The 13977-nt window shown below is 34.7% G+C and overlaps 1 protein-coding gene across 2 annotated transcripts in view; it reads right to left on the bottom strand.

Annotated features, from left to right (window-relative positions):
• The window catches only part of MIPOL1 (mirror-image polydactyly 1), a 218111-nt gene that overhangs the window by 137019 nt on the left and 67115 nt on the right, over nucleotides 1–13977 (bottom strand). For both annotated transcript variants that reach the window (XM_011999190.1, XM_011999191.1), the window contains exons 8-9: nucleotides 1078–1111; nucleotides 648–818 (exon numbers count right to left, since the gene is read on the bottom strand). In XM_011999190.1, coding sequence (XP_011854580.1) covers nucleotides 648–818; nucleotides 1078–1111 — 205 coding nt within the window. The remainder of the gene's footprint in view (nucleotides 1–647; nucleotides 819–1077; nucleotides 1112–13977) is intronic.

Below are 13977 nucleotides of genomic sequence, written 5' to 3'. Positions count from 1 at the left end.
CACACACACACACACACACACAAATAAATAAATAAATAAATAAATAAATAAATAAATAAATAAATACAATAACGAGAAACAAGCCTCCAAGTCCAGTGGTATAACTGGTATGAGAGAGAGCACAGTCACTAGTTGAAAGGACTGCATTGGAAGCAGTGGCCTGAGGGAGGTAATCAGGTTTCAGGTAAAGCAGGAAAGTGTAAGTAGCATTCAGAAAAAAATACATGAATAATTTTGATCCATTAATCAAGATTTACTAAAAGGTACTGAATTAGGCATTGGGAATAAAACAGTAATACAGACATAGTCTTCAGAAAACTGTAACTTAAGTAAGAAGTCCCATATAAAAGTGATTAATTGAAAAAATATAACTAAATTTCTATAACAAGTTAGCCTGTTATAAAGCAAGTTTAATTTTATTAAGAAATGAGACTGCATTAAATTTTATTTAAAATGAGGTCTCATATTTTGAACAGTAGTAAAATAAAATACATAATTATTTTAATATAGCTAGTCATTATGGTATTAATTATGTGCTAAAAACTAATGTGAATTAAGAATATCTGGGCCACAGTCATTTTTTAATGGTTAAAAAAAGAGAGAGGAAAATGGTAAGTATATGCTTTTACAGATACATGCAGAGTTACCTTAGACAAGGCAGCATCCCGTTCTTCTATTAGTGCACTCATTTCTTCTGCAGTTATTCTCATTTTACATTCCTTGGTCTTGTAGATTCTATCCACAATTATAGCTCCATTCTTCTGAATAGCTATCCCTGTGTCTGCATTGTTTATTCTGTTCAGTAATTCCTGTAATGTCTACCAACACCATTATATGTTAGTCAGACATGAAGTTTTAATATATTTTATTTAATATAGGGTTTTAATTAATAGGCACATGTGAATTGTAAATTGACTGAGTGAAGTTATTGAATTTTCATATTGCAGCAAAGATGTACATTATTAGTGTGTCAATTCTTCTTTTTCCCACATCTTAGTTCTTGAAACCCACTCAATTGAACTTAAGCCTCTAAGATATAAGACTGACATCAAGAAATCTCCTCAGAGAATGGCTTACCATGTCATTTTCTTCAGGGTTAATATTTTCTAGCCTAGAAAAAAGGGACACAGAAAGCCTGATCAGTAGCATTTCCTTAGTGCAGCAAAATGAGTTCGCTTTTTAAATCTTTAGAACCTCAAGTAATTTCATTCGACTAGTCTTTAGAGTCAACCATGACACTGAACATATTAAAGTGCCACCTGCTTGACTCCATCTTTCAATAATGCTCCATATCTTCTGCACTGACTTCAGACTGTTAAGTTATTAATGTTTACTGCTATATATGACTACAAGGATCAATTGTTCATATGTGCTTAGATGAAGAAAGTTCCCCAGTGATAAAAGCACTCATTCTCATCATTATATTTATTCCTGGACTTTCCATTTTTATCAGAAACTGTATTTCCTCTCTTTTTTTGGACACCATCATAAGTAAAACAAGGCAAGTATTTTTATTACAAAGTTTAACTATGTTCCCTCAAAAGCAATAACAAATAATTACACTAAATTTGAAGTAAAAACCTCTTGCTGTTACCTAGTTGTTATTATAAAACAAACATATAGGAAGGCTGACCAAAATTGTACCAAGTTTTTAGATGACTAATGTTATTTTCTTCTTCATAATGTATGTAGAATTATTCAACATAAGGACAAAAAATACAAATGGGCTCCCCTCAGAAATTCATTTTGTCTTTTAGGAGTCATAGTGGCTACTGAAATGTTTATTGATGTTGAGAAATTGAAGAAATGCAGTAAAGGTAAAGAAAGCAGTTTTAAATTACATAGAAAATGTCTATAATATAATTTAGACAACCATTCCAAGTACGTAAATTAAAAGTACATTTGTAATATGCATTAGTGAAAAGGTACAGATTCTAGAAAGGATCTCAATTATTTTAAAATTACATTTAAAAGTTTAGATATCCAAGTTTATGTTTTCTCAAGTTTTCCTCTGTTTCTGTGTTCCTATGATTTAACATTTACCATAAAAGAGGATACTAGCCAAAGATAATAGAAGACACCTAATAAATATACCACAAAATGGTTCCAAACTTCACAACTGGATAAAATTGCTACACTCATGGAAAAGCAGTACTTTTAGAACTTAGTATTTTAACAGAAAAAAATATATACACAAATATTAAAGAGCTATTTCTAGACATACTTAAATAGTATAAGTTAACAGGAATGTATAGTAATTTTAAGTTATATATAATTCAATGTATCTGAAACTACTAACGTCCACTTAGGTTTGCATTTCAAGAAGGGCAACTACTTTCATCTTTTATCTTTTTTTGTTCAAAATAAATGAACAATTTTCAATGATGCTGCCTAACAAAAGTTTGTTCTATAAGAATTGTGAAGATAAATTGTGAAACTTCTTTTCATCTCAATTGAAAAACCTAACAGAAAATTATAAGATAATGAAATTCTTACATTTATCTTTATCATAGTGAAAATATTTGAAAAAAATGAGTGGCATTTAACCAGCAGTAATTGGTTGGCTAAATACGATTTTTAAGGAAGTTATATGTGGTGAGAAATATTTATCTTATATTATCTTTTATTGTCATTCTTTTTAGGTAAAATCAAAGTAACATCTAATTATGACAGCTACCCAATAAAATCCAATTAAAATGCTTACAAACTTCACAATTACCTTGTTAAACTTGATAATTTAAAATGTGAACAGATACAGGACAATTAAACATTGAGACTGGTAGATTCCTCTGGAACCTTTGCAATAACAAAAGACATTTAGTTACCAAGGTTATAAATCTCTATTTTTAGTTTCAAAGAATTTTATATGACCAGGAAGGAAATAACAGTAAGTTACCTAGTCTGTATATTCCAAATAATCAACACACACAAAAAAAGTGTATGGAAGTTCTATATAATATTTATAGGTTGTCTTCAGGCATTGCAAGGTAAAGCATTACTTTAAGGAGAGGAAGGTGAAGAGTTCAAATGTTTTAAATTAACAGCTTTCAATAAGAAAGGTTTAAGATCATTGTATTTAGTCTAATATTAAAATTCCCTACTAATTTAAATTTTTTTTAAATCAGAATCAAAAGTTCTTGTCAAGGGCTATTCCAGATCCCTGGCACATGAATTTAGTATTTAGACTTTAAATAATTTGTGTGATTGCTGCTAAAAGCACACAATATATACTGACTTGTCATTTTGCTGATAAATAAATTCAAATTATGTTTTTGGTAAGGCTACTGTACTAGGTCTGACACACAGGACGTAAGTGAGTTAAGTGAGTCACTTAGCATTTGGATCTCAATCTTGCTTTGTTATTATTCTTTATAATTGATATAAGTATAGTGATAAATGGCCATCAAAAGAAAAATATAACTTTAGTCAAAATGAAAAAATTATTACTTCGAGATTTGAAAATTTGCATAGATACAAGTAACTTTCAACACAAACATGAGTCTGGAAAGAAAAAAGTCAATACTTGTATTTCTCTACTTGTATTTCTTTAAAAGTTTCAGGAAATATCACAGATATCACAGATTTATCAAAGAAGATTATGTCATAATTTAGTCTCAACTAGATTATATAGAGTAGAGATCAGCCAAGTTTTTCTGCAAATGGCCAAATAGTAATTATTTTAGGCTTTACCATACGCTCTCTATCATAGCTACGAAATTCTGCCTCTGTAGTACAAAAGCAGCCATACACAATAAGTGATCAAGTATAGTTGTATCCCAATAAAACTTTATTTACAAAACAGGTGGCAGGCCGAATTTCAACATAAGTTCTTACTTTGCAAATCCTTGATATAGAGTGTTGGAAAATGAGACTAGATCTTTGATGTTAATGCACTGTAAGTGCCAATTTAAAATATTTGACATAATTTTCTAAGCTAGATCATTCAATATCTAAAGATTAAGAATCCACAAAAATAATTTTCAGAAAATGAAAATCAGGTCTACAATAAGTATATCTCATACTGTGTCACTTGAAACAACACAAAACTTAGACAACTTGTCTTTTCAGAAAAGAGGTGATTTGAAGCAGCTATACATGGCTTTAATTTTCTGTTTAAAAAGACTTTGGGGAAGGTACTAAGGTTTACTAGTGGTATGTACAACACGTAACACTTTACTGATTTAAATAAAGACTTAAAATAATAGTTGGTGTTATATGAAATATATCCGATGAACTATAAATTATATCTCATTAATATGAGGTTTACAATTAGACAAAAGAATTTCAACCTTTTGTAAACTTTAAATTATGCCTGCAACAGTCTAACTTGACACAGTCATGATAATTAGTAAGAATTTTGCTGAAGTAAATGTCTATGGGCTCAAGTTTCAATTGATTTCCTATATCATGCAAATTCTGACTGACATCCTTGCACTCTAAGTGAAAAGATCCATGCGTGAAATGTCGCATTTCTTGATTTATCCCTAAATCAGTCAATATCACCTTTCTCTTTTCTGAAACTATAGTCATTCACCTTGTTCAATCCTAAGATGCCAAACGTTGACCTCAAATGATAAATAAATTTCAAATTTTTCTGAAAATTATAATTTGTTTGCTTTTATTCTAATCAGAAAACTCTGATTTGTTTGCTTTTATTCTCTCTCATTTTCTACACACCACCACACTTAACATGTTTAAAAAGTACCAACAATAGCAAAGAGACTGAAAAAAAAGGTATCATGATCTGAAAAGCTGAAGTATACAAATGCAAACATGTATAAGAGTATGTATATTTAGGTAATTTTAACTTGAATTCTTTTTTATTTTTTTCCCTAGTTTTCGATAAAAGCCAAAAAAGAAACAGAAAAAACATTAATGATCCAAGGGGTAAAGCAAAGCAGAGAAAGGCAGAATAAGACAAAGCAGACACTGTAACAGAGACACAACGTAGATCAGAAGTAGCAAAGCACATGAGAGAAAAGAGACAACAAAGAATCTGAAGATTATAGGAAGCAAGAAATTAGGAATTTTTTTTAAAAAAGATGTGAACAATTTATATAATTTTATCATACACTAGATGCCCCCACATATACCTTTCAGTCAAGCAAAACCAGTTATGTATTGGTCCTGTTATCAAGATGTAGTCTAAAACACACTCTTGACGGTTCAGAACCTATAGATTCAGCAGAATAGAAAAGAACCTCACCAAACCACCTGATACTATGCTGACATAATATTCTTTGTTGCTGTTGTTTTTCTTGCTTGGTATGTGTGGCCTTCCCTGACTCTTCTCCCTACCTGAACTCCTAGACTCTGATACAGAAGGAGTCCCTCTTATAAGCTGTTTCTAGGAACCAAAAATTTCTTCAAATTAACTGTTAATTAATTGTTTTAAGTATTTATATGATTACTTACTTACTTAAGTCAATTTGACCATAATGCTGTGTCCCCAGCAACTAGCACTGTACCTGACACAGTACAGTCAATAGTTACTGAATGAATTAATTAATTAAAAGAAAAGGCTGAAATTGAATGCATTCCTTTTCTCCCATTCCCATTCTTCCCTTAATACTAATGATCTAAAAGACAAAATGAAAAAGATTCTGTCTCAAGGAACACTAATTTCAATATACTTTAATAAAAACTGTAACAAATATATGTATAAATTAAAGTAGATATGCAATGAAGGGTAAAAAATAGGAAAGAATGATAGGCTCAATTTAAATATTTTAGTTAAAGAGACAGAATAAACCAAATAAGAGATCAGTTTAATAGCAGTTCTGAGGAAGAAGCTTTGGCTTGGATATGTAAGAAGATGGTTGTAACACTGATCAGGATAAGGGATTAAGGAGGAGGATCAGGTTTTAAGAATGAATGAATAAGTTTCATTTTGGATATGCTAAGTTTGAGTTGCTTGTGTAAATCTGAGGTAGACATTCTGACAATGTGTAATTGACTGACTGTGAGTCTTTGGCCAAGTAGTCTAGCCCTGTAAGCTTTTCATCTATAAAACATGAATATACCTATTTCCAAAGAGTTGTGACATTTTATGAAAAACTGATTTGTTGTCTTTTGGAGGTCAATTTGATTTTTGAAAAGCATAAAAATCTTTTTAGAAGCAAATCTCATGAATGAAATCAGTGATTGATTTATATAATGAAATTTATTAACATAAATTGCATGTAAATATAGCATACCACTGTTTGGTGTGTGATAAAATGAACATTATAGTACCTGCAAATCTCCAAAGAAGAGTTCTAAAGTTTTAATGACTATACTACTGAAATTTTGTTAAAAGGGTGTCTAGAATAGCCAAAACAATTTTATAATAAAAGAGCAAAGTTGAAAGACTCCACCTAATTTCAAGACTCACTATCAAGATTATGTGATATTGACAAAGGGATCAACATATAGGTTAATGGACCAGAACAGTAAATTCAGAAATTAACCCACAGATAAAGAGTCAACTAATTTTTGACAGAGATGCAAAGGAAATTTAATGTAGAAATGACAGACTTTTCAACAAATGGTGGTAGAATATAAGAATGTCCATAAGCAAAAGAAAAAAAAATTAATGTTATCAAAATTTAAGTGTTACCAAAATTTAAAACTTGTGTTCTGCCAAACACACTAAGAGACTCAGAAAAAACAAGACATTGACTAGAAGAAAATATTTGCAAGCCACATATCTGATAAAGGACTTATATCCAGAATATAAACAACTATTTTAAATAATAAGAAAAAAAAATCCAATTTGAAAAACTATCCAAATACCTGAACACTTTACCAAAGAAGATATGCAGATGGAAAATAAACATTTAAAAAGATGCTCAATATCATCTGTCATCAGGGAAATGCAAATAAAAATACTAAGATACTACTACACACCTGTTAGAATGGCTAACATCCAAAATAAGAAACAAAACAAAACAAAACAAAAACAATAGTTTCAAATGCTTGGAAGGAGATACAGCAACAGGAACTCTGATTCGTTGCTAGTATAGCCACCCTGGAAAAGAATTTGGCAGTTTCTCGTAAAATTAACATGGATTTAACTTATGATTCAGCAGTATTGCTACTGGGTTTACTCAACTGATTTGAAAACGTATGTCCAGACAAAAACCTGTATATGAATACTCAGAGCAACTTTACTCAAAATCACTAAAAATAGAAGTAACCAAGATATCCTTTATACAAAGGAATGAATCAAAAACTGTGATACTTCCATACAATGGAATACTATTCAACAAGAAAAAAAGAACATAATATAAATTAATGCATTAACATGAATGCATTTTGCTAAATGAAAGAAGCCAGTTTGAAAAGTCTACATATTGTATGATTCCATTAACATGACATTCTAAAAAAGGAAAGACTGTCAGGAGAAGAAAGCAGGTCAGTAGTTGCCACAGAGTTGGGAAGGGAGGAAGATTTGAATAGAAGCAGCAGTGGGGATTTTAAAGTGGCAGAACTAATTTGGATACATGACACTACGCATTTGTCAAAACCCACAGATATTTACAGTACATAGTGAACCTTAATGTATGCATACAAAGAAACCAACTAGGAGATCAAAGGACACTAGGATAGAATGCAGACTACGATAAATAACTCTAATTACATTAAAAAAAAATGGCCTAAACTCACTTAAAGAGGTGGGGCGGAGGAAGGAGCCAATTTAAGTAATTTTGGAAAATGGTGTCTTGAAACTATAAAACTAAACACTAAAAGAAGTATACATAGTACATTCTCATTGCTAAAGTTAATTCTCATGGAGGTATATGTTAATGACTCGGAAAGAGTTATAATGTATACTGGGTTTCAACAAATAAGTAAATAGATGGTGGTTACTGGGGGCCAGTTTTGTCACCACTGGGTGGAGTAATTTACAGATGAACAAAAGGGGAAGGCTATAATAAACAGTATGGTAATGGATTAGAATTAAGAACATCAGTGTGAACTTATGTTCAGCTTGATATAGATACAAATCGATAGGTGTATAAATAAGAGATATGTGTGTGTATACATCAGTTAGTGTATATATACACGTGTGTGTGTGTGTGTGTGTGTGTGTATCCTACTCTGCGGAAATGGTCTAGAAGCAGTCATACTCCCACAACAAAGGGCACACCTCACACCCAGATCTTGGTTTCTAATACTATTTTCTAATAAAAGGATCTAGAGTTCCTTGGAGGAATGACTGAATCTACTGGAGGGGCACAGCTCTATACATCCTTACATAAGGTGACCCTGGAGCTTTCTGTCATGCCAAAAAGAAAATATTCAAAAATCAGAAGAGACCAGATGTAGTGGCTCTTGCCTGTAATTCCAGAACTTTGGAAGGCTGAGGCAGAGTATCATTTGAGCCCAGGATCTTGAGACTAGCCTAGGCAATACAGTGAGACTCTGTTTCTAAAATAATTTCTAAAAATTAGCCAGGCATTAGCTAAGTGAGCGCCTGCAGTCCAAGTTACTGGGGAGGCTGAGGTGGGAGGATTGCTTGAGCCCAAGAGGTCAAGGCTGCAGTGAGCTGTAATCATGCCACTGCACTCCAGCCTGGACAACAAAGCAAGACTCTGTCTCAAAACAAAAACAAATAAATGACAGAAAGGAATGGGGACACGTCAAAGAAATATAGGAGCTAACCTGAAAGAGCTTCCAATCCACAAAGGTAGAACATTTCAAGCAACAACATATATAACATAGTATTAGATTACAATCCAAAGTATTAAATGAACACCTATGAATCCATACTGACACAAATGGCTGAATAAATAAATAAATGGGAAAAGAGACAAATCTCCTGTATTAAAGTGTTACATATAATTTATGTAAATATTCTCCCCTGCACGAGGTGGAGCTCAACAACCTCCCATCTTCATTCTTTAGTATGGACTGTATTTAGTGATGTGCTTCCAAAGAGTAAAGTATGAACAAAGGAATGGAGGTAAGTAACTTTACAGTGGAGAAACTTAGCAAACCATACCTTGGCCATCAAGGTTAGTATTACTGGTAGTAAATCCAATCAGTAGAATATAGCCTTGAAATGATATGAAGAAAATGGCACTCACTTCTGTAGTCTTCATCCTAAAAACTCATAACCCCAACATAACCATGAGAAAAACCCAAATTGAGAAACACTCTGTGTAAAATACCTTGATCAATATGTCTCAAAACTATCAAGGTCTTAAAACACAAGAAAAGTTAGAGAAAAATGTCACAGCCCAGGACGGGCTAGGGACATATACAAACTAAATCCAATCCTGGTTAGGATCCTAGATCATAAAAAGGATATTTGAGAAAAATTAGTGAAATCTAAAAAAAGTATAGAGTTCAGTTAATGGTTATGTAACAATACTGAATTCTCCCCTGTGACAAAAGTACTGTGGTAATGTAAGACGTTAACAATAAGAGAAAATGGGTGAGGATTATGCCGCAACTATCTGTATGATCTTCACAACTGTTCTAGATATCTAAAACCACTCTACAGTTTTTAAAAAATCTTTAAAAACTTGGAATTCCAAGTAAAGATGGCACAGTGAAATCTGAACACCCAAGTCTACTTATCCCATCATATACCTACATGAATAGAATATGCAAATTAACCAAATGGTAAAGAAAGTAGGCTGTCATGTAGTAATTGTTTTAAATAGGAAGGGAGTGCAGGGTGCAGAGATGACTATTTTGGCTAGATTACCTATGAAACAGGTGTTGGGAAGACAGTGAGCTAACAAAACAGAAATTTTCACTGATACCACACAGCTTAGAAATAATCTGAGAATGAGTTGAGTAGACAGCCCAGAGAAAACTAACAAAAATTTTTCATGAAGAAAAGCCTGTATTACCTAAGAATCTATATAGAGGAAGCAAGAATCAAGGCTGGCCATGTTTTACTACAATAGTGAAACAAATAAAAGCCCAAAAGCAATATCCCCATGAAATTAGGATACATATAGAGAGACCAGATAGCATGAACCCTTAATGTACGGCACCAAACAAAATCCCATAAGCAGAGGACAGAACCTCCCACAAAAGGAGCATACAGTCCCAGAGAGGTCTTACAAACTCCATTCCCATCCCATTGCCCTAGGGTTATATAGAAAGGTAGCAAAAGCAATGCCTTGCCAAGAAATGGCAGCTCAAAGAAGGCAAACAGGCCTAAAAATAAAATGTTCAGGAGGCTGAGCATGGTGGCTAACACCTGTAATGCCAGCACTTTGGGAGGCCGAGGCGGGCAGATCACCTGAGGTCAGGAGTTCGAGACCAGCCTGGTCAACACGGCAAAACCCGTCTCTACTAAAAGTACAAAAATTAGCCGGGGGGGGTGGCAGGTGCCTATAATCCCAGCAACTCAGGAGACTGCAGCAGGAGAATAATAGCTTGAACCCGGGAGGTGGAGGTTGCAGTCAGTCAAGATCATGCCACTGCACTCCAGCCTGGGCGACAAAAGCGAGGCGTGAGACTCCTTCTCAAAAAAAAAAAAATCCTTCTCAAAAAAAAAAAAAAAAAAAAAAGAAAGTTTATTAAGGAAAATTCACTTGTACCATTATGTTCTGCTAAAAGTTTTTAACAAAATTGCCTATTTCAAATATGAGCAAGATGCAAAGAAATGATATGGCAACTGTGAATACACCACGAATACAACACAAAATATGCAAAAGAAATTAGTTCGTAATAAAACGAGAAAACATAAACCAAGGTGCTATGATTTGAATGTTTGTCCTCTCCAAAACTCATGTTAAAATTTAATTGTCAGCCGGGCGCGGTGGCTCACGCCTGTAATCCCAGCACTTTGGGAGGCTGAGGCGGGCGGATCACGAGATCCAGATATAGAGACCATTCTGGCTAACACAAGGAAACCCCGTCTCTACTAAAAATACAAAAAATTAGCTGGGCGTGGTGGTAGGCGCTTATAGTCCCAGCTACTTGGGAGGCTGAGGCAGGAGAATGGCATGAACCCGGGAGGCAGAGCTTGCAGGGAGCTGAGAGGCGGAGCTTGCAGGGAGCCAAGATAGCGCCACTGCACTCCAGCCTGGGAGACAGAGCGAGACTCTGTCTATAAATAAATAAATAAATGCCATGGTAACAGTATTAAGAAGTAAGACCTCTGAGAGGTGATTAGGCCACTAGGCTCCTCTCTTATGGGATGAATTAATGTCATTATAGAAGGGCAAGTTTAGCTCCCTTTTGCCTGTTTTTGCCCTTCTGCTTTCCACCATGTGATGACTTGGCAAAAAGGCCCTTGAAAGTTGCCAGCACCTTGATCTTGAATTTCAAGCCTCCACAACTGTGAGCCAATAAATTTCTGTTCATTATAAATTACCTAGTCTCAGGTATTCTATTACTGCGGCAGCATGAATGAAATAAGACACAAGGGAAAGAAGAAAATTTTCCTACCCATGGTTGGCATTTTATAAAGAAAAAGAAAAGAAAATCATTTCAATAAAAGAGAAGGGGCTAAAACAATAAAGTGAAAAGAGAAATATAAAACTTAAGGAAATAAATTGAGAATCAAAAATAAACAAATAAATAAAAATTACACATATTAATTAGAAAGACCATGGAAAGGAACAATGACAATTGGGATTACCAACATAAAGGAAAGATTTGTAATCATCACAGTGAATGCAAAAGCAGATTAAAATATTAATCATTATTGAATAGATAACATATAAGGACAAAAATGTCCCGTATAAGTGTATCTGGAGTCTCTAAAGTAGAAAACCTAAAATCCAAAACATTTGTAGACCTAAAATTCTCATGAGCCAGTTGTGATGGCTCACAGCTATAATCCCATCACCTTGGGAGGCCAAGGAGGGAGGACTGCTTGAAACCAGGAGTTTGAGACCAGCCTGGGCAACATAGCAGGACCCTATCTCTACAAAAAAACTTATTTAGAAAGTAAAATTTCCACGAAATAATAGCATGGAACCATAAAAAAGCACAAGATCATGTCCTTCACAGGAACATGGACAGAGCTGGAGGCCATTATCCTTAGCAAACTAATGCCAGAACAGAAAACCAAATACCACATGTTATCACTTATAAGTGGGAACTAAATTATGAGAACACATGGACACATAGAGTGGAACAACAGACCCTGGGGCCTATTGGAGCATGGAGGATGGGAGGAAGTAGAGGATCAGGAAAAAAAACTAATGGATACTAGGCTTAATACTGGGGTGATGAAATAATCTGTACAAAACAACCCCAAAACCCAAGTTTACTTATATAGTAAACCTGCAAATGCACCCCTGAACTTAAAATAAAAGTTAAATTTTTTTAAAAAGGTAAAATTTCCATGAAATAAAGGAAGAATCAAATAATCCTTTGAAAAGCATGCTGTGGTCCCCAAAACCTTATTAAAGAATGATGAACACAATTGCCCTGATTCAGCCCTACTTTAAGAATAAAGGATGAATCCTTCAGGTATCTGACCAAAAAAAAGGCAGACACACACACACACACACACACACACACACACACACACACACACAGCCAGGCATGGTGGCTCATGCCTGTAATCCCAGCACTTTGGGAGGCTGAGGTGGGTGGATCATTTGAAGTCAGGAGTTCCAGACCAGCCTGGCCAACATGGTAAAACCCCATCTCCACTAAAAATACAGAAATTAGCCAGGTGTGGTGGCGCTCACCTGTAGTCCCTGTTGCTTGGGAGGCTGAGGTGGGAAAATAGTTTGGATCCCAGAGGCGGAGGTTGTGGTGAGCTGAGATCACATCACTGCTCTCCAGCTTGGGTGACAGAGCAAGACTCTGTCTCAAAAAACAAACAACAAACAAACAAAACCCACACACACAAAGGGATCGGGAATCTGATTGATCTCAAGACTTCTTTTCAGGCAAACAATAACAGAAGACAAGAGAGTAACATTTTTACAATGTTTAGAATAAAAGGATACTTGACTCAAGAATTATATTCATAAAAAAACTTGAATACAAGGATAACACACAGCCAATCTGAAGCATGTTAAATCAGAGAATAAGGTATTTATGAGCTCTTACTTTGAAAGTGAAATTCATTCACCTGCTGTGATATTGTGAAATAAATATTTGGTCATCATTCCACTCCCCTACTCCTTTCCTCACCTACAGGCAATCTCCAAAGTGATGTCTTTTTGTATGCTAATGATTAACTGATAGCTGGCAGCCCTTAGATACCTTCTGGATGGAGGCTGGTCATGAGGAAGGCTGTATGATTAAAAGGTTGTGACTCTGGAGCTTCAACCCCCAACCTCTGCAGAGGGGCCTGGCAGTTAAGTTGATCACCAATGGCCAGTGGTTTAATCAATCATGCCTATGTAATGAAGTCTCCATAAAAGACCCAGATGGACAGGATTCCTAGAGCATCCTAATAGCTGAACATGTGGAGGTTCCTGGAGGGTGGTGTACCCAAGGAGGGCATGGAAGCTCTGCACCTCTTCCCCCATACCTTGACCTATGCATCTCTTCATCTGTATCCTTTGTCATATCCTTTATAATAAATGTAAGTTTTCCTTGACTTCTGTGAGCTGCTCTAACAAATTAATCGAACCCAAAGAGGGAACTGTATGAACCCTCACTTGAAGCTGGTCAGTCAGAAGTTTCAGAGGCCTGGACTTAACGATTTTTGTCTGAAGCAGGGCCAGTCTTGTGGGACTGAGCCCTCAACCTATGGAATCTGATGCTTTCTCCAGGTAGATAGTGTCAGAATTTAATTGGAGGACACCCAGCTGGTGTCTACTGCAGAACTGATTACTTACTTGGTGTGTGGGGAAAATAACTACACATTTGGTCAAAAAAGGCTTCTGTGTTGACTGTTGTGTTAAATAAGAGAAGAGAAAAAAGCACGTTGAGTTTGTGTTTTTGTTTCCACTGATGCACCCAGTGATTCCTCACAATAAAAAACTCAGGGATAAAAATGCTATCTATGATAAAACTTCCAGCAATGATTATTCAATCCTTTTAAAGTTAAGATTAAAC

Source organism: Mandrillus leucophaeus, unplaced genomic scaffold, assembly GCF_000951045.1.
Source record: "Mandrillus leucophaeus isolate KB7577 unplaced genomic scaffold, Mleu.le_1.0 Scaffold587, whole genome shotgun sequence".
In the NCBI taxonomy this organism is placed as follows: Eukaryota; Metazoa; Chordata; class Mammalia; order Primates; family Cercopithecidae; genus Mandrillus; species Mandrillus leucophaeus.
The sequence above is the reverse complement of the archived record's forward strand: the minus strand, read 5'-3'. Positions and strand labels throughout refer to the sequence as shown.